This window comes from Pseudophryne corroboree, unplaced genomic scaffold, assembly GCF_028390025.1.
Source record: "Pseudophryne corroboree isolate aPseCor3 unplaced genomic scaffold, aPseCor3.hap2 scaffold_784, whole genome shotgun sequence".
Taxonomy (NCBI): domain Eukaryota; kingdom Metazoa; phylum Chordata; class Amphibia; order Anura; family Myobatrachidae; genus Pseudophryne; species Pseudophryne corroboree.
The window spans coordinates 75,475-97,358 of NW_026970363.1; the positions used below are offsets into that span (position 1 = coordinate 75,475).

At 49.9% G+C, this 21,884-nt stretch overlaps 1 protein-coding gene across 1 annotated transcript in view; it reads right to left on the bottom strand.

Annotated features, from left to right (window-relative positions):
* The window catches only part of LOC135040963 (cytochrome P450 4B1-like), a 251,955-nt gene that overhangs the window by 74,117 nt on the left and 155,954 nt on the right, over positions 1–21,884 (bottom strand). Inside the window, exon 4 of the mRNA XM_063954899.1 lies at positions 10,509–10,633. Coding sequence (XP_063810969.1) covers positions 10,509–10,633 — 125 coding nt within the window. The remainder of the gene's footprint in view (positions 1–10,508; positions 10,634–21,884) is intronic.

Consider the following 21,884-nt stretch of genomic DNA (forward strand, 5'->3'; position numbering starts at 1 on the left):
TCTTTCCAAAGTTCTTAACAAAATCTTTCAAGTAGTTTCCCAGGTGGAATGACACAGCCTACATGAAGCTATCACCAACACTGACTGAGCAAAAAGAAATCCTATGTATAAGGAGCTGATTAGCTGACTGGAACCAGCTAAGATCACAGAGAACTCAGCCAGCATGATTACAGCACCTGACAGCCAGCTAATGACACAGCGTTCCTGTCGCTAAGTGATGGCTGTTCGTAACAGTACACCCCCCCCCTTCCCCCCCGAAGAGGGGTCAAGAGACCCCTAGATCCGGGTTTATGAGGAAAGTCTCTGAATAATCACTTCTCTCTTCCGGACCATACCCCTTCCAATGAACCAGGAACTGTAATCACCCTCGAACAATCCTGGATTCCAAAATCTTCTCCACAGGGTATTCAGTGTGTCCAGACAAAGAGACTGGCGCAGGTCTTCTGGGAGCTTGTGGTTTAAAGATCTTGGCGCGCCACACTGGTTGTGACAGAGAGCAATGGAAGGAGTTGTTGATCTTCAGGGAGTTTGGCAGTTTTAATCGGAAGGTTATCGCATTGACTCGACCAGTGATTTTGAACGGACCAATAAACTTTGGGCCAAACTTCTGAGATGACTGTCGTACTCTGAGTCACCAACCTTGAGTGTACACGGTAACCGATGCTGGTCCGAGAAAAACTTAGCTTTTCGGGATGACAGCATGAGGGCTGAACATACCTTCCTCCACAAGGCAAGAAAATGCAGAGAGGACCTAGGTGTGGGAGTGCCATCCGCAGAGATATTAGACTTGGGGTTGAACCTAAACACGCACTGGAATGGAGAACAGCCCGACAGTCTGCCTGGCGTTGTTATACGCAATCTCCGCAAAGGGTAGGTTCTCCACCCAGTTGTTCTGGAGTCGTGAGGAGTAGCAATGGAGATACTGCTCCAGAACTTGGTTGACCCTCTATCTGCCCATTCGACTGTGGATGGTATGCGGATGACAGGCTCAGTTTGATGTCCAACTGGCTACAGAACGACCTCCAAAACTGTGCCACAAACTGAGAGCCTCTGTCAGAGTCTATATCAAACAGGAAGGCCATGGAGCCTGAAGATATGCCTAATGAATAATGAGGCTAGTTCCCGGGCAGATGGTAGTTTGGACAGGAGACGAAGTGGGCCATCTTGCTGAAACGGTCCACCACGACCCAGATGGTGTTACAACTTGAGTACTTGGGTAATTCCACCACGAAGTGTGTCCAGGACCCATTGGGAATCTCTAATAGCATCAGCTGACCAGAAGGAAGGCATCTAAGAGATTTGTGTTGGGCACAGACTGGGCAGATCTTCACAAATTCCTTGGTGTCTCTTGAGAAGGTTGGCCACCAAACCACACAAGACAATAACTCCAACGTCTTGGCTACTCCCGGATATCCTGCTGTCTTCTCGTGGAACTCTGCTATAACTGTTCTTCTCAGAACTGAAGGCACAAATAAGCGCCCCATTGGAGTATCAATTGGAGCCTGGGATTGTGCCGGCTGAATCTGAGATAACAGAGTCTGAGTGACTCCCAAACAGATACGAGAAGTGGGAGGATGGGCAGAGGAGTGATTTCCATCCAGTGTTCACCCAGAAAACTGCGTGACAGTACGTCTTCCTTGATGTTCTTATGGCCTGGGCGAAAGGTGATTGTGAAATTGAACCGGGTAAAGAATAAGGCCCATCATACCTGTCTGGAATTCAGTCGCCGAGCTGCCTTAATATAGAGGAGGTTTTTATGGTCAGTAATGACAGTGACTTTGTGCTTAGCCCCCTCTAACCAATGCCGCCATTCCTCGAATGCCCATCTGATGGCTAATAACTCCCTGATGCCGATGTCATAATTGGCCTCAGCGGAGTTAAAATTTCCTAGAGAACGCACAAGGATGTAATTTGTGGCCCCCTGGTTTCTCCTATGAGAGTACAGCTCCTACTCCAACCTCAGAGGCATCCACTTCCACAATGAATGGTAAATCTGGATTAGGATGCCTGAGAACTAGAGCGGAAATAAAACACAGTTTTAGACTCTCAAAGGCTTGCAGCGCTTCAGATGACCAAACCCCAGGGTCAGCTCTTTACTTAGTGAGGGCTACAATACAATGATATCCGAGAACTTATGGATAAACTTTCTGTAATAATTCACAAACCCTAGGAAACGCTGCACAACCTTAAGGTTTACTAGACGAACCCAGTCCTGGATGGCCTGAACTTTGACTGGGTCCATAGCAAAGCCTTCGGGAGAAATGATGTACCCAAGGAATGATATCTAGGGGACCTCAAACTCACACTTCTTAAGATTAGCATAGATCTGGTGTTCCCTGAGTTTCTGCAACACAGCCTTGACCTGAACTCTATGCTGTGAGATGGAAGTGGAGTAGTTCAAGATATCATCCAGATAGACAACCACAAATCTACCTAGAAAATCACGTAGTACATCATTAATGAAGTCTTGGAAAACAGCTGGAGTGTTAGATAACCCAAATGGCATAACCAGATACTCATAGTGCCCAGGATTATTAAAAGCTGTCTTCCATTCATCACCCTCTTTTATACGAATCAGATTATAAGCCCCTCTGAGATCAATTTTAGAAAATATCTCTGCCCCTCTGAGCTGATCGAACAGGACAGATATTAAGGGTAAAGGGTAGGTGTGTTTCACCGTGATGTTATTAAGTTCCCTAAAGTCAATGCAAGGCCTCAACCCACCATCCTTCTTGCCCACAAAAAAGAACCCTGCTCCACCGGGAATCTAGAAGGCCGAATGAATCCTCTCTAAATTCTCCTGGATGTACTCATCCATAGACTAAATCTCAGGGATAGATAAGGAGTACAACAGACCTTTGGGCAGATGTGTTCCTGGCAGTAACTCGATTGAGCAATCATGAGGGCGGTGAGGAGGCAAAGTATCAGCATCTTTTTTTTAGAAAACACATCACTATACTCTTTATGCTGTGTTGGTAAAGTAGTCTTATCCTGATTCGAACAGACAGAATTGACAAATACAGGTTCATGTTGAATGGTACAAGGACTCACCCTAACTAGACAATTGTCAGAGAAAGCGGAACCCCACTCATCAATTCACCAGTAGCCAAAGAAAACCCAGGATTATGGCATCTGAGCCAAGGATATCATAATACCAAAGGGACCAAGGGGCAGTGAGCAAGATAGAAACTAAGGGTCTTAGAATGTAAAACCCCAATGGTAAGTTGGATTGGTGGAGTATACCACTGGGTTTTGCCATCCAACAGGGGTTTATCGTCCAGACCACAAACTGAGACTTTCGTTTCCATCTTGACAAGGGCAATCTTTAAGGTGTGGGCCAGGCCAAAGTCCAGGAAATTAACACCTTCCCCACTGTCCACAAGGGCAGAGCCTGAGAATGAATCTCCCTCAACCTCTAGTTTAGCCGGTACAAGCAACGAATGCGCGGAAGAGGACAGATACGTGCCTAGACTCTGTCTTTTCTCTGCCTAGACTCTGTCTTTTCTTAGCTGGGCAATGTTGGGCAATATGTCCCCTACCTTCACAATAGGGGCAGAGACCAGCCCTTCTCCTCCTATCTTTCCGCACCAGACAACCTATGAGCCCCAATCTGCATAAGCTCAATAGCATCCTCTGCAGGGATATGAGGCATAGAAGGCTGTTCGGTGCGGCAACCCATTTTCTCCTGGACACTTTCCCTTATGCGCCTGTGGACCTTGACGGCTAAGTGCATAAGAGCATCCAGGGTTTCAGGGGTTGGATGGTACACCAGGATCTCTTTAACCTGGTTCAACAACCCCAGCCAAAATTGGCTTTTCAAAGCCGCATTATTCCAACTGGATTCCGAAGCCCGGCGCCTGAACTCCTCAGCAGTACCTTCACCCTGCCGCAAGGCACGAAGGTTAGCTTCAGCAAATGCTGCATGGTCAGGATCATCATATAATAGACCCATAGCTTTGAAGAAGGCCTTCAAAGTAAATAACGTCGGACTCTGGGCATCCAACCAAAAAGCCCAGGTCTGTGGAGCACCTCGTAATAATGACATGACCACACCCACCCGTCTGAAATACAGTTTGCAGGCTTCCCTAAAAGTCATTATATTTTTCGGCTCCCCCTCAAACCTATCAGGGAGATGTACCTTCCGTTTCGGGAACTGACACCTGAACGAGGGGTGCGGCCTGTATTTTGGTCTCTTGATCTTTAGGGGGAGCAACCAAAGTCTGCAATACCTCCGAGAATGCCCTGATTTGGTTTGCTAGCATTTGTGCTGGACTTAGATCACCAGCTTCCATATCCATACCAGTAATGTGGGTTGGTGAGAATGTTAGGGAACCCTGTACTGCAGGATAAGTAACTAGAGCCCCTCAGTGGAGGGTCTTCTGCCTATGACCCATTGTTACCTTAGTGCAGCAGGCACACCGGTACTTAGGCCACCCCCAGGTCTTATTGCCTCCGGGCAGTAGATACTTATACAACAGACAGAACAGCTAGGTGGTGCTAGATGGCAGGAAAAATAGGATTTTAATTACCTACTGGTAAATCCTTTTCTTGTAGTCCGTAGAGGATGCTGGTGTCCTCAATAGTACCATGGGGTTTTGACGGGTCCACCAGGAGCCATTGGCACTTTAAGAGTTCGAGAGTGTGGCCTGGCTCCTCCCTCTATGCCCCCTCTACCAGACTCAGTCTAGAAACTGTGCCTGTGGAGATGGACATCTTCGAGAGAAGGATTTAACACAGATAGTGGCAAGATTCACACCAGCTCACACATACAAGGCACATCAAGCTAACTAGCTTGAAAAACTCAACAACCGCTGACAAAGTTGTACTGAACCAAACAACAACTGCAGGAAAACGAAGTGCTGGGCGGGCGCCCAGCATCTTCTACGAACTACGAGAAAAGGATTTACTGGTAGGTAATTAAAATCCTATTTTCTCTTATGTCCTAGAGGATGCTTGGGTCCACATTAGTACCATGGGGATGTACTAAAGCTCCCAGTATGGGAGGAAGAGCACACAGGCTCCTGCAGAACTGCTTGACCAAACCAAACTTGAGGTCAGAGGCCAAAGTATCGAACTTCTAAAACTTAGCAAACGTGTTCGACCCAGACCAAGTAGCTGCTCGGCAAAGCTGTAAGGCCGAGACACCCCGGGCAGCCGCCCAGGAAGAACCCACCTTACGAGTAGAGTGGGCCTTAAAACAGCAATCCAGCCGTAGAATAAAAAGCATGCTGGATAGTGAACCTGATCCAGCGAGAGATTGTCTGCTTAGAAGCAGGACACCCAATTTTCTTGGGATCATACAGGACAAACAGAGCGTCTGACTTTCTGTGACGAGCAGTCCTCTTCACATAGATCTTCAGAGCCCTTACAAGAAGGACTTTGAAAAAATTGAGGATTCAGTAGCAACTGGCACCACGATAGGTTGGTTGATATGAAATGCCGACACAACCTTTGGAAGAAACTGGCGACGTGTTCGAAGCTCAGCTCTATCTTCATGGAAGATCAAGTATGGGCTTTTACATGACAAAGCCCCCAACTCCGACACACGTCTAGCAGAAGCTAAGGCCAACAAAGTGACAGCCTTCCACGTAAGAAACTTGACCTCTACCTCTTGTAGAGGCTCAAACCAGTCAGATTGGAGAAACTGCAACACCACGTTAAGATCCCATGGCGCCATAGGCGGTACAAAGGGAGGTTGGATGTGCAGAACTCCTCTCAAAAAAGTCTGAACCTCAGGGAGGGCAGCCAATTGTTTCTGGAAGAAAATGGATAGAGACGAAATCTGGACCTTTACGGATCCCAACCTCCGGCCCATAGCCACACCTGCTTGCAGGAAGAGGAGAAATTGTCTTAGTTGAAAATCCACCGTAGGAAAGTTCTTGGACTCACACCAAACACATTTTTTCCAAATACGATGGTAATGTTTAGATGTTACTCCTTTCCTATACTGTATCGGGGTAGGAACAACCTTGTTGGGAATGCCCTTCCAAGCTAGTATCAGGCGTTCAACCTCCATGCCGTCAAACGTAGCCATGGTAAGTCTTGATAGGCGAACGGCCCCTGCTGCAGCAGGTCCTCTCAAAGAGGAAGAGGCCTCGGCTCTTCTCGCAGCAGATCCAGAAGGTTCGCGTACCAAGCCCTTCTCGGCCAGTCTGGAGCAATAAGGATCGCTTGAACCATTGTTCTCCTTATGAGCGTTCGGATTCTTGGGAAGAGTGGGAGTAGTGGAAACACGTACAGTACACTGACTTGAACACCCACTGCCTGTGGGTCACTCGACCTGGAAGCCTCTTGTTGAGACGAGAGGCCATCATGTCTATTTGGGGTAATCCCCAAAGGTCTGTTACTTCCTTGAACAACTCCGGATGGAGACCCCACTCCCCTGGATGGCGACAGTGTCTGCTCAGGAAGTCTGCTTCCCAGTTGTCCACTCCCGGAATGAAGATTGCTGACAAAACCAACACGTTTTTCTGCCCAGAGGAGGATTCTTGCCACCTCTAACATTGCAGCTCTGCTCTTCATTCCGCCTTGTCAGTTTATGGAAGCCACTGTTGTTACATTGTCCGACTGCACTTGAATGGCCCGATTTTTTAGAAGATAGGCCGCCTGAAGAAGACCGTTGTAAACGGCTCTTAATTCCAGAATGTTGATCGGTAGGCCGACCTCCAGAATTGACCACCTTCCTTGGAAGGTCTCCCCTTGAGTGACTGCGCCCCAGCGGCTTACATTCGTTGTTAGAAGGATCCAGTCCTGAATCCCGATCCTGCGGCCCTCCAGAAGGCGAGTTAATTGGAGCCACCAGAGGAGTGAAATCCTGGCATTTGACGACAGACGAATTCTCAGCTGCATGCAGATGAGATCCTGACCACTTGTCCAGGAGATCCAGCAGGAAAAACCTAGCATGAAAACTTCCGTACTGGAGGGCCTCGTAAGAGGCCACCATCTTCCCCAGAAGGCAATTGCAGTGACGAACAGACACCAGGGCAGTCTTCAGGACATCCCGGACCGATGTTTGCATCCCCAACGCTGTTTCTCATGGAAGAAACACCCTCAACACTTCCGTGTCGAGGATCACTCCCAGGATGGTTCCAAAGTGATTTTGGAATGTTCAGAATCCAAACATGGACTCTGAGTAAATGGGTCGTGAGAGCCATGGACCGCAACAGCTTCTCCTTCGACGATGCCTTTATCAGCAGAAAGTCCAGATATGGCATCATGTTCACCCCTTGTGTGCGGAGGAGAACCATCATCCTTGCCATCACCTTCGGGAATACCCTCGGTGCTGTGGAGAGGCCGAATGGCAGGTCCTGGAACTGGAAATGACAGTTCAACAGAGCGGATCGGAGAATTGCTTGACGCGGCGGCCAAAACGGAATGTGGGGTTATGCATCCTCGATATCCAGGGATACCAGGAAAACCCCTTCTCCTGATATTACCGCCCTTAGAGACTCCATTTTGAACTTGCACTCCCTCAGAAAAGGTTTTTTTAGGTTTAGAATGGGTCTGACCGAACCATCCGGTTTTGGTATATGAAAAGGTTTGAATAGAAACCTTTGTTATGCATATGAGGTGGTACTGGCACAAGAACCTGTGCCTCCACCAACGTCTGGACAGCGTCTTGCCGGACAGTACTGTCTGCCAGCAGAGCTGGCAGGCCTGAATTGAAAATCGGTGAGGAGACACAATATATTGCACCTAGGGTTCCAGGCCGGCCGGCACCCAGACACGACTGAAACGTCAGAGCTTTGCTCCCATCGGCCCCACCACCGGGGTGTGCAGTCCACCGTCATGTGGAGGACATTAGTGCACCTGAAGCAGGCTTCTGTTACCGATAACCTGCAGCAGCAGGTTTTCTTGGACCTACCTCCCTGAAAGGAGGCGTTGGATGGCCTGGCTTCTCTGGTTTGGCAGCCCCACAGGGCTGTGATGCAGCTGAAGAAAAGGGTATCTTCGGAGCAGGTGTAGCTGAGGGAAGAAAAGGTGACTTACCCGCTGTAGCCGTGGAGATCCACACATCTAGCACTTCCCCAAAGAGAGCCTGACCTGTGTACGGTAGGGTCTCCACACTTCTCCTGGATTCTGCGTCGGCAGACCACTGACGTAGCCACAGTCCACAACGAGCTGAGACAGCCATGGGAGGAATTCCTGAAGACATGGAACCCAGCCTACATGAAGCTATCACCAACACTGACTGAGCAAAAAGAAATCCTATTTATAAGGAGCTGATTAGCTGACTGGAACCAGCTGCGATCACAGAGAACTCAGCCTGCATGATTACAGCACCTGACACAGTGCTGCAAACTTTACACTCCAGGACTGATCAGTAGCCTGACGCAGCCAGCTAATGACACGGCGTTCCTGTCGCTAAGCGATGGCGGTCTGTAACACGTACATGTATATATCAGAACAGAGTATATCAGTGTACATGTATATATTAGCACAGAGTACATCAGGAGATGAGTGATGTGTCAGTGAGGACAGGGCTGTATGTGACAGGGGCAGTGACATGATGTGAGGAGGGGAATGGAGGCAGCAGGAAGCCACAGACTGAGTGTTATATAGTGGAAGGGGCAGGGTCCCCAGCAGCACAGAGTACATCAGGAGATGAGTGATGTGTCAGTGAGGACAGGGCTGTATGTGACAGGGGCAGTGACATGATGTGAGGAGGGGAATGGAGGCAGCAGGAAGCCACAGACTGAGTGTTATATAGTGGAAGGAGCAGGGTCCCCAGCAGCACAGAGTATATCAGGAGATGAGTGATGTGTCAGTGAGGACAGTGCTGTATGTGACAGGGGCAGTGACATGATGTGAGGAGGGGAATGGAGGCAGCAGGAAGCCACAGACTGAGTGTTATATAGTGGAAGGGGCAGGGTCCCCAGCAGCACAGAGTACATCAGGAGATGAGTGATGTGTCAGTGAGGACAGGGCTGTATGTGACAGGGGCAGTGACATGATGTGAGGAGGGGAATGGAGGCAGCAGGAAGCCACAGACTGAGTGTTATATAGTGGAAGGAGCAGGGTCCCCAGCAGCACAGAGTATATCAGGATATGAGTGATGTGTCAGTGAGGACAGTGCTGTATGTGACAGGGGCAGTGACATGATGTGAGGAGGGGAATGGAGGCAGCAGGAAGCCACAGACTGAGTGTTATATAGTGGAAGGGGCAGGGTCCCCAGCAGCACAGAGTACATCAGGAGATGAGTGATGTGTCAGTGAGGACAGGGCTGTATGTGACAGGGGCAGTGACATGATGTGAGGAGGGGAATGGAGGCAGCAGGAAGCCACAGACTGAGTGTTATATAGTGGGAGGAGCAGGGTCCCAGCAGCACAGAGTATATCAGGAGATGAGTGATGTGTCAGTGAGGACAGTGCTGCATGTGACAGGGGCAGTGACATGATGTGAGGAGGGGAATGGAGGCAGCAGGAAGCCACAGACTGAGAGTTATATAGTGGGAGGAGCAGGGTCCCCAGCAGCACAGAGTATATCAGGAGATGATTGATGTGTCAGTGAGGACAGGGCTGCATGTGACAGGGACAGTGACATGATGTGAGGAGGTGAATGGAGGCAGCAGGAAGCCACAGACTGAGAGTTATATAGTGGGAGGAGCAGGGTCCCCAGCAGCACAGAGTATATCAGGAGATGAGTGATGTCAGTGAGGACAGGGCTGCATGTAACAGGGGAAGTGACATGATGTGAGGAGGGGATGGAGGCAGCAGGAAGCCACCGCCTGAGAATTTATATAGTGGGAGGAGCAGGGTCCCCAGCAGCACAGAGTATATCAGGAGATGAGTGATGTCAGTGAGGACAGGGCTGCATGTGACAGGGGAAGTGACATGATGTGAGGAGGGGAATGGAGGCAGCAGGAAGCCACAGACTGAGAGTTATATAGTGAGAGGAGCAGGCTCCCCAGCAGCACAGAGTATATCAGGAGATGAGTGATGTGTCAGTGAGGACAGGGCTGCATGTGACAGGGGCAGTGACATGATGTGAGGAGGGGAATGGAGGCTGCAGGAAGCCACAGACTGAGAGTTATATAGTGGGAGGAGCAGGGTCCCCAGCAGCACAGAGTATATCAGGAGATGAGTGATGTGTCAGTGAGGACAGGGCTGCATGTGACAGGGGCAGTGACATGATGTGAGGAGGGGAATGGAGGCAGCAGGAAGCCACAGACTGAGAGTTATATAGTGGGAGGAGCAGGGTCCCCAGCAGCACAGAGTATATCAGGAGATGAGTGATGTGTCAGTGAGGACAGTGCTGCATGTGACAGGGGCAGTGACATGATGTGAGGAGGGGAATGGAGGCAGCAGGAAGCCACAGACTGAGAGTTATATAGTGAGAGGAGCAGGCTCCCCAGCAGCACAGAGTATATCAGGAGATGAACGTTGTGTTAGATTAGACAGGTCTGGGTGTGAAAGGGCAGTGACATGGAATGAGAAGGGGGATGGAGGCAGCAGGAAGCCTAAAATAAAGAGTCCAGAGTAAAAAAGCACTGCGGTATAAAGACTTACTTGTCTGTCTGGCAATTGCTCTGGTAACTGAAGGCGCACTTCATAATGCTGTCTAGGGTCATCAGACTAATATACTGGAAAAGTTCTACGGACTCTTTTTGATTCTCCAGTGACTCCCATTTGTCCTGTTACATAAAATAAGCATCACATGAAAACAGTGGATGGCACTTTGGTAAAACAGAATGATTTGCACTAATTGACAATATATTCTGGTTTATAGGAAGAATTTGTTAGTAGGGTAGTATGCTACAGTACAGTCTCCAACAATATGGCTTCCTTCCCTGTGTATGAGCGACATGGTAGAGGCCCACGCCATAACCCCACTATTACTGCTGCTCCAGAGCCCTGCACTTGTAGCGGGTGTTGTATTAGTGGCCGGCGGGCGGGATCCCTGGGGCCAGCATACCGACAGCTGGGTGAGCGCTAATGAGCCCCTTGCGGGCTTGCTGCGCTCACAACATTGCAGGCATGGTGGCGCGCTATGTGCGCCACGCTATTTTTTCTCCCTCCAGGGGGATCGTGGACCCCAAGAGGGAGAATGTGTGTCGGCATGCCGGTGGTTGGGATCTCGGTGTCGGTATGCTGGTCACCAGGATCCCGGCCGGTGGCATGCTGAAGACCACCCCTTGTAGCTAGTAGACCACGTTGCCTGGTTAATCCACTGGGTGGTCACTGTCTGAATTACAACTGCTGGTGTGTACAGTACTCTGCCTAACACCAAAACCACACACACGCACACACACGCTCCCAACAGAACTGTCAACTGAGCTTTGTCTTAGTTTCCATAAGCAGAAGAGAACCCTTGTTGTACTGCGGCAGATATAATCACACAGCCCAGAGCAATATATCCCTTGTACTGTAAGCCCCAATGGAGCTGGGAGAAATATCTGTACAGTACTGTGTATTATTTATGTATTACCAGTTATTTATATAGTGCACACATATTCCGCAGCGCTGTACAGAGAACATTTGCCCCAGAAGAGCTTACACTCTATATTCCCTATCACATGTACACACACACTAGGGATAATTTTGTTGGGAGCCAATTAACCTACCAGTATATTTTTGGATTGTGGGAGGAAACCGGAGTACCCGGAGAAACCCACGCAAGTACGGGGAGAATATACAAACTCCACACAGTTAGAGCCATGGTGGGAATGGAACCCATGACCTCAGTGCTGTGAGGCAGTAATGCTAGCCACTACACCATCCGTGCTGCCCTCCCATAATAGTCCTGATTCATGGAACAATGCTGTCATCTATATTTGTATTGAGATTATGTCACAGCCTTATTCCAAAATGGAATAAATTATTTTTTTCCTTGAAAATTCTACACACAATACCCCATAATGACAACGTGCAAAAAGTTTTGAGTTTTTTGCAAATTTATTAAAAATAAAAAAGTAAGAAATCACATGTACGATGACGGAAGCTGATGTAGAAGGGGGAACGGAGCAGTAAATGCCAAAGAGCAATCAGGATATCCCGCATATCTCCAACAGGGATAGTTATAAGAACCATGCCTTAGCCGAGGCTCACACTCCGGGACACAGCGGGCATAGCTTGGCAGCGCGGGTGCTGGAGGTGCTGCTGCAGTGCAATTTCATAGCAGCAGGTCAAGGGGTTTGCCAGATTGGGGGTCACCACCACCACCATGCTCAGACAGCCCGGTCCATGGTAATGGTCTTTGGGTGGCACTACATGTACCTGTGAGATCTAGTCACTGTAGCAGGGCTATTAGTCTCTGAGGTAAGGGCATTAACTCCTATCCTAGCATCACAGGCTGCAGGCAGGTCTGGAGAAAGTATCTCATTGCCTGAGGTGTCTTGTGTGGATGTGGGGGTGCAGTGTGCAGGTCTGGAGAAAGTATCTCATTGCCTGAGGTGTCTTGTGTGGATGTGGGGGTGCACTTTGCAGGTCTGGAGAAAGTATCTCATTGCCCGAGGTGTCTTGTGTGGATGTGGGGGTGCACTTTGCAGGTCTGGAGAAAGTATCTCAGTGCCTGAGGTGTCTTGTGTGGATGTGGGGGTGCACTTTGCAGGTCTGGAGAAAGTATCTCATTGCCCGAGGTGTCTTGTGTGGATGTGGGGGTGCACTTTGCAGGTCTGGAGAAAGTATCTCATTGCCTGAGGTGTCTTGTGTGGATGTGGGGGTGCACCTTGCAGGTCTGGAGAAAGTATCTCATTGCCCGAGGTGTCTTGTGTGGACGTGGGGGTGCACTTTGCAGGTCTGGAGAAAGTATCTCATTGCCCGAGGTGTCTTGTGTGGACGTGGGGGTGCACTTTGCAGGTCTGGAGAAAGTATCTCATTGCCCGAGGTGTCTTGTGTGGACGTGGGGGTGCACTTTGCAGGTCTGGAGAAAGTATCTCATTGCCTGAGGTGTCTTGTGTGGACGTGGGGGTGCACTTTGCAGGTCTGGAGAAAGTATCTCATTGCCTGAGGTGTCTTGTGTGGACGTGGGGGTGCACTTTGCAGGTCTGGAGAAAGTATCTCAGTGCCTGAGGTGTCTTGTGTGGACGTGGGGGTGCACTTTGCAGGTCTGGAGAAAGTATCTCATTGCCTGAGGTGTCTTGTGTGGACGTGGGGGTGCACTTTGCAGGTCTGGAGAAAGTATCTCATTGCCTGAGGTGTCTTGTGTGGATGTGGGGGTGCAGTGTGCAGGTCTGGAGAAAGTATCTCAGTGCCTGAGGTGTCTTGTGTGGATGTGGGGGTGCACTTTGCAGGTCTGGAGAAAGTATCTCATTGCCTGAGGTGTCTTGTGTGGACGTGGGGGTGCACTTTGCAGGTCTGGAGAAAGTATCTCATTGCCTAAGGTGTAGTGTGTGGATGTGGGGGTGCACTTTGCAGGTCTGGAGAAAGTATCTCATTGCCTGAGGTGTCTTGTGTGGATGTGGGGGTGCACTTTGCAGGTCTGGAGAAAGTATCTCATTGCCCGAGGTGTCTTGTGTGGATGTGGGGGTGCACTTTGCAGGTCTGGAGAAAGTATCTCATTGCCCGAGGTGTCTTGTGTGGATGTGGGGGTGCACTTTGCAGGTCTGGAGAAAGTATCTCATTGCCCGAGGTGTCTTGTGTGGATGTGGGGGTGCACTTTGCAGGTCTGGAGAAAGTATCTCATTGCCTGAGGTGTCTTGTGTGGATGTGGGGGTGCACTTTGCAGGTCTGGAGAAAGTATCTCATTGCCTGAGGTGTCTTGTGTGGATGTGGGGGTGCACTTTGCAGGTCTGGAGAAAGTATCTCATTGCCCGAGGTGTCTTGTGTGGATGTGGGGGTGCACTTTGCAGGTCTGGAGAAAGTATCTCATTGTCCGAGGTGTCTTGTGTGGATGTGGGGGTGCACTTTGCAGGTCTGGAGAAAGTATCTCATTGCCTGAGGTGTCGTGTGTGGATGTGGGGGTGCACTTTGCAGGTCTGGAGAAAGTATCTCATTGCCTGAGGTGTCGTGTGTGGATGTGGGGGTGCACTTTGCAGGTCTGGAGAAAGTATCTCATTGCCTGAGGTGTCTTGTGTGGATGTGGGGGTGCACTTTGCAGGTCTGGAGAAAGTATCTCATTGCCTGAGGTGTCTTGTGTGGATGTGGGGGTGCAGTGTGCAGGTCTGGAGAAAGTATCTCATTGCCTGAGGTGTCTTGTGTGGATGTGGGGGTGCAGTGTGCAGGTCTGGAGAAAGTATCTCATTGCCTGAGGTGTCTTGTGTGGATGTGGGGGTGCACTTTGCAGGTCTGGAGAAAGTATCTCATTGCCTGAGGTGTCTTGTGTGGATGTGGGGGTGCACTTTGCAGGTCTGGAGAAAGTATCTCATTGCCTGAGGTGTCTTGTGTGGATGTGGGGGTGCACTTTGCAGGTCTGGAGAAAGTATCTCATTGCCTGAGGTGTCTTGTGTGGATGTGGGGGTGCACTTTGCAGGTCTGGAGAAAGTATCTCATTGCCTGAGATGTCTTGTGTGGATGTGGGGGTGCAGTGTGCAGGTCTGGAGAAAGTATCTCATTGCCTGAGATGTCTTGTGTGGATGTGGGGGTGCAGTGTGCAGGTCTGGAGAAAGTATCTCATTGCCTGAGGTGTCTTGTGTGGATGTGGGGGTGCACTTTGCAGGTCTGGAGAAAGTATCTCATTGCCTGAGGTGTCTTGTGTGGATGTGGGGGTGCACTTTGCAGGTCTGGAGAAAGTATCTCATTGCCTGAGATGTCTTGTGTGGATGTGGGGGTGCAGTGTGCAGGTCTGGAGAAAGTATCTCATTGCCTGAGGTGTCTTGTGTGGATGTGGGGGTGCAGTGTGCAGGTCTGGAGAAAGTATCTCATTGCCTGAGGTGTCTTGTGTGGATGTGGGGGTGCACCTTGCAGGTCTGGAGAAAGTATCTCATTGCCTGAGGTGTCTTGTGTGGACGTGGGGGTGCACTTTGCAGGTCTGGAGAAAGTATCTCATTGCCTGAGGTGTCTTGTGTGGACGTGGGGGTGCACTTTGCATGTCTGGAGAAAGTATCTCATTGCCTGAGGTGTCTTGTGTGGATGTGGGGGTGCACTTTGCAGGTCTGGAGAAAGTATCTCATTGCCTGAGGTGTCTTGTGTGGATGTGGGGGTGCACTTTGCAGGTCTGGAGAAAGTATCTCATTGCCTGAGGTGTCTTGTGTGGACGTGGGGGTGCACTTTGCAGGTCTGGAGAAAGTATCTCATTGCCTGAGGTGTCTTGTGTGGACGTGGGGGTGCACTTTGCATGTCTGCAGAAAGTATCTCATTGCCTGAGGTGTCTTGTGTGGATGTGGGGGGTGCACTTTGCAGGTCTGGAGAAATTATCTCATTGCTCAAGGTGTCTTGTGTGGATGTGGGGGTGCACTTTGCAGGTCTGGAGAAAGTATCTCATTGCCTGAGGTGTCTTGTGTGGATGTGGGGGTGCAGTGTGCAGGTCTGGAGAAAGTATCTCATTGCCTGAGGTGTCTTGTGTGGATGTGGGGGTGCACTTTGCAGGTCTGGAGAAAGTATCTCATTGCCTGAGGTGTCTTGTGTGGACGTGGGGGTGCACTTTGCATGTCTGGAGAAAGTATCTCATTGCCTGAGGTGTCTTGTGTGGATGTGGGGGTGCACTTTGCAGGTCTGGAGAAAGTATCTCATTGCTCGAGGTGTCTTGTGTGGATGTGGGGGTGCAGTGTGCAGGTCTGGAGAAAGTATCTCATTGCCTGAGGTGTCTTGTGTGGATGTGGGGGTGCAGTGTGCAGGTCTGGAGAAAGTATCTCATTGCCTGAGGTGTCTTGTGTGGATGTGGGGGTGCACCTTGCAGGTCTGGAGAAAGTATCTCATTGCCTGAGGTGTCTTGTGTGGACGTGGGGGTGCACTTTGCAGGTCTGGAGAAAGTATCTCATTGCCTGAGGTGTCTTGTGTGGACGTGGGGGTGCACTTTGCATGTCTGGAGAAAGTATCTCATTGCCTGAGGTGTCTTGTGTGGACGTGGGGGTGCACTTTGCAGGTCTGGAGAAAGTATCTCATTGCCTGAGGTGTCTTGTGTGGATGTGGGGGTGCACTTTGCAGGTCTGGAGAAAGTATCTCATTGCCTGAGGTGTCTTGTGTGGACGTGGGGGTGCACTTTGCAGGTCTGGAGAAAGTATCTCATTGCCTGAGGTGTCTTGTGTGGACGTGGGGGTGCACTTTGCATGTCTGCAGAAAGTATCTCATTGCCTGAGGTGTCTTGTGTGGATGTGGGGGTGCACTTTGCAGGTCTGGAGAAAGTATCTCATTGCTCGAGGTGTCTTGTGTGGATGTGGGGGTGCACTTTGCAGGTCTGGAGAAAGTATCTCATTGCCTGAGGTGTCTTGTGTGGATGTGGGGGTGCAGTGTGCAGGTCTGGAGAAAGTATCTCATTGCCTGAGGTGTCTTGTGTGGATGTGGGGGTGCACTTTGCAGGTCTGGAGAAAGTATCTCATTGCCTGAGGTGTCTTGTGTGGACGTGGGGGTGCACTTTGCATGTCTGGAGAAAGTATCTCATTGCCTGAGGTGTCTTGTGTGGATGTGGGGGTGCACTTTGCAGGTCTGGAGAAAGTATCTCATTGCTCGAGGTGTCTTGTGTGGATGTGGGGGTGCACTTTGCAGGTCTGGAGAAAGTATCTCATTGCCTGAGGTGTCTTGTGTGGATGTGGGGGTGCACTTTGCATGTCTGGAGAAAGTATCTCATTGCCTGAGGTGTCTTGTGTGGATGTGGGGGTGCACTTTGCAGGTCTGGAGAAAGTATCTCATTGCCTGAGGTGTCTTGTGTGGATGTGGGGGTGCACTTTGCAGGTCTGGAGAAAGTATCTCATTGCCTGAGGTGTCTTGTGTGGACGTGGGGGTGCACTTTGCAGGTCTGGAGAAAGTATCTCATTGCCTGAGGTGTCTTGTGTGGACGTGGGGGTGCACTTTGCAGGTCTGGAGAAAGTATCTCATTGCCTGAGGTGTCTTGTGTGGACGTGGGGGTGCACTTTGCATGTCTGCAGAAAGTATCTCATTGCCTGAGGTGTCTTGTGTGGATGTGGGGGTGCACTTTGCAGGTCTGGAGAAAGTATCTCATTGCTCGAGGTGTCTTGTGTGGATGTGGGGGTGCACTTTGCAGGTCTGGAGAAAGTATCTCATTGCCTGAGGTGTCTTGTGTGGATGTGGGGGTGCAGTGTGCAGGTCTGGAGAAAGTATCTCATTGCCTGAGGTGTCTTGTGTGGATGTGGGGGTGCACTTTGCAGGTCTGGAGAAAGTATCTCATTGCCTGAGGTGTCTTGTGTGGATGTGGGGGTGCACTTTGCAGGTCTGGAGAAAGTATCTCATTGCCTGAGATGTCTTGTGTGGATGTGGGGGTGCAGTGTGCAGGTCTGGAGAAAGTATCTCATTGCCTGAGATGTCTTGTGTGGATGTGGGGGTGCAGTGTGCAGGTCTGGAGAAAGTATCTCATTGCCTGAGGTGTCTTGTGTGGATGTGGGGGTGCACTTTGCAGGTCTGGAGAAAGTATCTCATTGCCTGAGGTGTCTTGTGTGGATGTGGGGGTGCACTTTGCAGGTCTGGAGAAAGTATCTCATTGCCTGAGATGTCTTGTGTGGATGTGGGGGTGCAGTGTGCAGGTCTGGAGAAAGTATCTCATTGCCTGAGGTGTCTTGTGTGGATGTGGGGGTGCACTTTGCAGGTCTGGAGAAAGTATCTCATTGCCTGAGGTGTCTTGTGTGGATGTGGGGGTGCACTTTGCAGGTCTGGAGAAAGTATCTCATTGCCTGAGATGTCTTGTGTGGATGTGGGGGTGCAGTGTGCAGGTCTGGAGAAAGTATCTCATTGCCTGAGGTGTCTTGTGTGGATGTGGGGGTGCAGTGTGCAGGTCTGGAGAAAGTATCTCATTGCCTGAGGTGTCTTGTGTGGATGTGGGGGTGCACTTTGCAGGTCTGGAGAAAGTATCTCATTGCCTGAGGTGTCTTGTGTGGATGTGGGGGTGCAGTGTGCAGGTCTGGAGAAAGTATCTCATTGCCTGAGGTGTCTTGTGTGGATGTGGGGGTGCACCTTGCAGGTCTGGAGAAAGTATCTCATTGCCTGAGGTGTCTTGTGTGGACGTGGGGGTGCACTTTGCAGGTCTGGAGAAAGTATCTCATTGCCTGAGGTGTCTTGTGTGGATGTGGGGGTGCACTTTGCAGGTCTGGAGAAAGTATCTCATTGCCTGAGGTGTCTTGTGTGGATGTGGGGGTGCAGTGTGCAGGTCTGGAGAAAGTATCTCATTGCCTGAGGTGTCTTGTGTGGATGTGGGGGTGCACCTTGCAGGTCTGGAGAAAGTATCTCATTGCCTGAGGTGTCTTGTGTGGATGTGGGGGTGCACTTTACAGGTCTGGAGAAAGTATCTCATTGCCTGAGGTGTCTTGTGTGGATGTGGGGGTGCACCTTGCAGGTCTGGAGAAAGTATCTCATTGCCTGAGGTGTCTTGTGTGGATGTGGGGGTGCACTTTGCAGGTCTGGAGAAAGTATCTCATTGCCTGAGGTGTCTTGTGTGGATGTGGGGGTGCACCTTGCAGGTCTGGAGAAAGTATCTCATTGCCTGAGGTGTCTTGTGTGGACGTGGGGGTGCACTTTGCAGGTCTGGAGAAAGTATCTCATTGCCTGAGGTGTCTTGTGTGGATGTGGGGGTGCACTTTACAGGTCTGGAGAAAGTATCTCATTGCCTGAGGTGTCTTGTGTGGATGTGGGGGTGCAGTGTGCAGGTCTGGAGAAAGTATCTCATTGCCTGAGGTGTCTTGTGTGGATGTGGGGGTGCACTTTGCAGGTCTGGAGATAGTATCTCATTGCCTGAGGTGTCTTGTGTGGATGTGGTGGTGCACTTTGCAGGTCTGGAGAAAGTATCTCATTGCCTGAGGTGTCTTGTGTGGATGTGGTGGTGCACTTTGCAGGTCTGGAGAAAGTATCTCATTGCCTGAGGTGTCTTGTGTGGATGTGGGGGTGCACTTTGCAGGTCTGGAGAAAGTATCTCATTGCCCGAGGTGTCTTGTGTGGATGTGGGGGTGCAGTATGCAGGTCTGGAGAAAGTATCTCATTGCCTGAGGTGTCTTGTGTGGATGTGGGGGTGCAGTGTGCAGGTCTGGAGAAAGTATCTCATTGCCCGAGGTGTCTTGTGTGGATGTGGGGGTGCAGTGTGCAGGTCTGGAGAAAGTATCTCATTGCCCGAGGTGTCTTGTGTGGATGTGGGGGTGCAGTGTGCAGGTCTGGAGAAAGTATCTCATTGCCCGAGGTGTCTTGTGTGGATGTGGGGGTGCACTTTGCAGGTCTGGAGAAAGTATCTCATTGCCTGAGGTGTCTTGTGTGGATGTGGGGGTGCAGTGTGCAGGTCTGGAGAAAGTATCTCATTGCCTGAGGTGTCTTGTGTGGATGTGGGGGTGCACTTTGCAGGTCTGGAGAAAGTATCTCATTGCCTGAGGTGTCTTGTGTGGATGTGGGGGTGCACTTTGCAGGTCTGGAGAAAGTATCTCATTGCCTGAGGTGTCTTGTGTGGATGTGGGGGTGCACTTTGCAGGTCTGGAGAAAGTATCTCATTGCCTGAGGAGTCTTGTGTGGATGTGGGGGTGCAGTGTGCTTCCCTGAGGTGTCTTGTGTGGATGTGGGGGTGCAGTGTGCTTCCCTAATAGCACAGCTGAGCTCAGTGAATGGATTCTCCTTTTGCAGTTGCTGTACAGTTGTTATTGGTGTCTACCACTCTTATCTCTGCTCAAGCCTCTACCCCAAACAACTCTTTAATACATTTAACTCACTTCTGAATCCTCCCTCACAGACCCCACCAGCCTCCATCAAGACACAAGATCTTGCTTCCTACTGTACTTCAAGGAGAAGATTGATAAGATCCGGGATGATCTGGTACGCTCTTCCTCAGCCGGTGACCCGCTCAGTTCTCTACCTGAACCCTCTGGCACTCTCTCTTTATGTGATCCCACAAATGAAGATGAGGTAAAGGCCAACCTCTTACAATGAGTGGGGACACGGAGCACAGCTCCACCGCCTGACACATGCGAAGCTCCGCCCCTCCTCACTGATTGGTCCACAGTCCACTACATATTAAAGCAGGGATAACCATTGATGGATCCCTAGCATAGTTTTATACCACCGATGGTTTCTATCAATAGTACTATCAATGGCAACCATCGATGGATAACTCACCGATGGCCATACCTGGACATGCGCTCTGGGCTGTGGAACACATGACGCACTTCTGGTAAAGCAGTATGAACATTATAGTGAGCCACCGCAGCGGAGCAGGAAGTGACATCATGCGTTCCAGCGGGTGGAAGCCATGACGATCCCGGAGCTCTGTTCTATGGGAATTGTGTATTAATCTTACCTGATACACTAGTTTATAGTGACTTGGATTTCCATTCTAGCAGGCCATTATATAGCTCTAAAGGAGTTCTCTTGGCATAATTGCATAACCCCGCCCACTGACACAGGACAAACCTGTGTCGACTTTTTAACCTGTCAACATTTTAAATGTCGGGATTTTGACCCTGTCGGGATTTTGACCATCCATCAATTGTTGTCAGTATTTTGACCGTCGGTGTTTTGATTGTAGGTATTTAATTCTAAAGCCGGGATGTAATAAAGGGAAAATGTGATAAAACGCCCGTTTTCTGGGGGTTTACTGCATTTTCATATGTACTAACCCCCGGCCGCCGCATTTTTCGCAGCTGAGGGTATCACCATCATTTGATGACCCCCGCACACCTTCTGGTATCACAGGGGGCATCCGTCACCGCATTGCGATGTTAATGGCATATACTAGTACATATGCGGTTAGCATCGCTGCAGTAGGCGGCATGGGGCGGCGATGTATTAATACATGCCGCCCTAATCCCCTATATCAGCGTGCCATCAATTTCTGCAGACAAAGGAGTCACAGTATGCTGAAGTGTCAATGTGAATAAGAAGATTGTGTTATTGTGGTTGCAATAATATAAATATCAGTCTACCGTCTTTTTTTAACAGAGGGGCATTATATTATAGGCTATGAGTATATAAATAATGTATTTATTTATACTGGCTGATGTTTTATTGTACTTTTTATTATGTGGATCAAATAAAGGATTTATAACATGCCACTGAAAGAATGTGATCTATCTATTAGAGTGTGCATGTGGCCTATGTTATGTCGGGAAAACAGGTAGACTGGCAGAGCATATCTGCAACATCCGCAAGGGTTTACACTCATACAGTCTCAGCTCATTTTAAAAAGATTCATAGTTCAAAGGACTGGTTTTTAAAAACTTTTTCGGGATCCAGGTAATCCTTCCAAAACGGAGAACTAGAGACAGTGGGGGACATTCCGAGTTGATCACTAGCTACCGTAGTTCGCAGCACAAAAACGGCATTTCTGCACATGCGTATGCCCTGCAATGCACACGCACGTCGTACGGGTACAAAGCCCATTGTGGTTGTGCACAGGTTCTAGCAAAGTTTTCAGTCACACTGTCGGCCGCAAGAAGATTGACAGGAAGGAGGCGTTACTGGGTGTCAACTGACCGTTTTCAGGGAGTGTTTGCAAAAACGCAGGCGTGTCTGAAAAAACGCAGGAGTGGCTGAAAAAACGCAGGCGTGTCTGAAAAAACGCAGGAGTGGCTGAAAAAACGCAGGCGTGTCTGAAAAAACGCAGGCGTGTCTGAAAAAACGCAGGAGTGGCTGAAAAAACGCAGGAGTGGCTGAAAAAACGCAGGAGTGGCTGAAAAAACGCAGGCGTGTCTGAAAAAACGCAGGAGTGGCTGAAAAAACGCAGGAGTGGCTGAAAAAACGCAGGCGTGTCTGAAAAAACGCAGGAGTGGCTGAAAAAACGCAGGCGTGTCTGAAAAAACGCAGGAGTGTTTGCAAAAACGCAGGCGTGTCTGAAAAAACGCAGGAGTGGCTGAAAAAACGCAGGCGTGT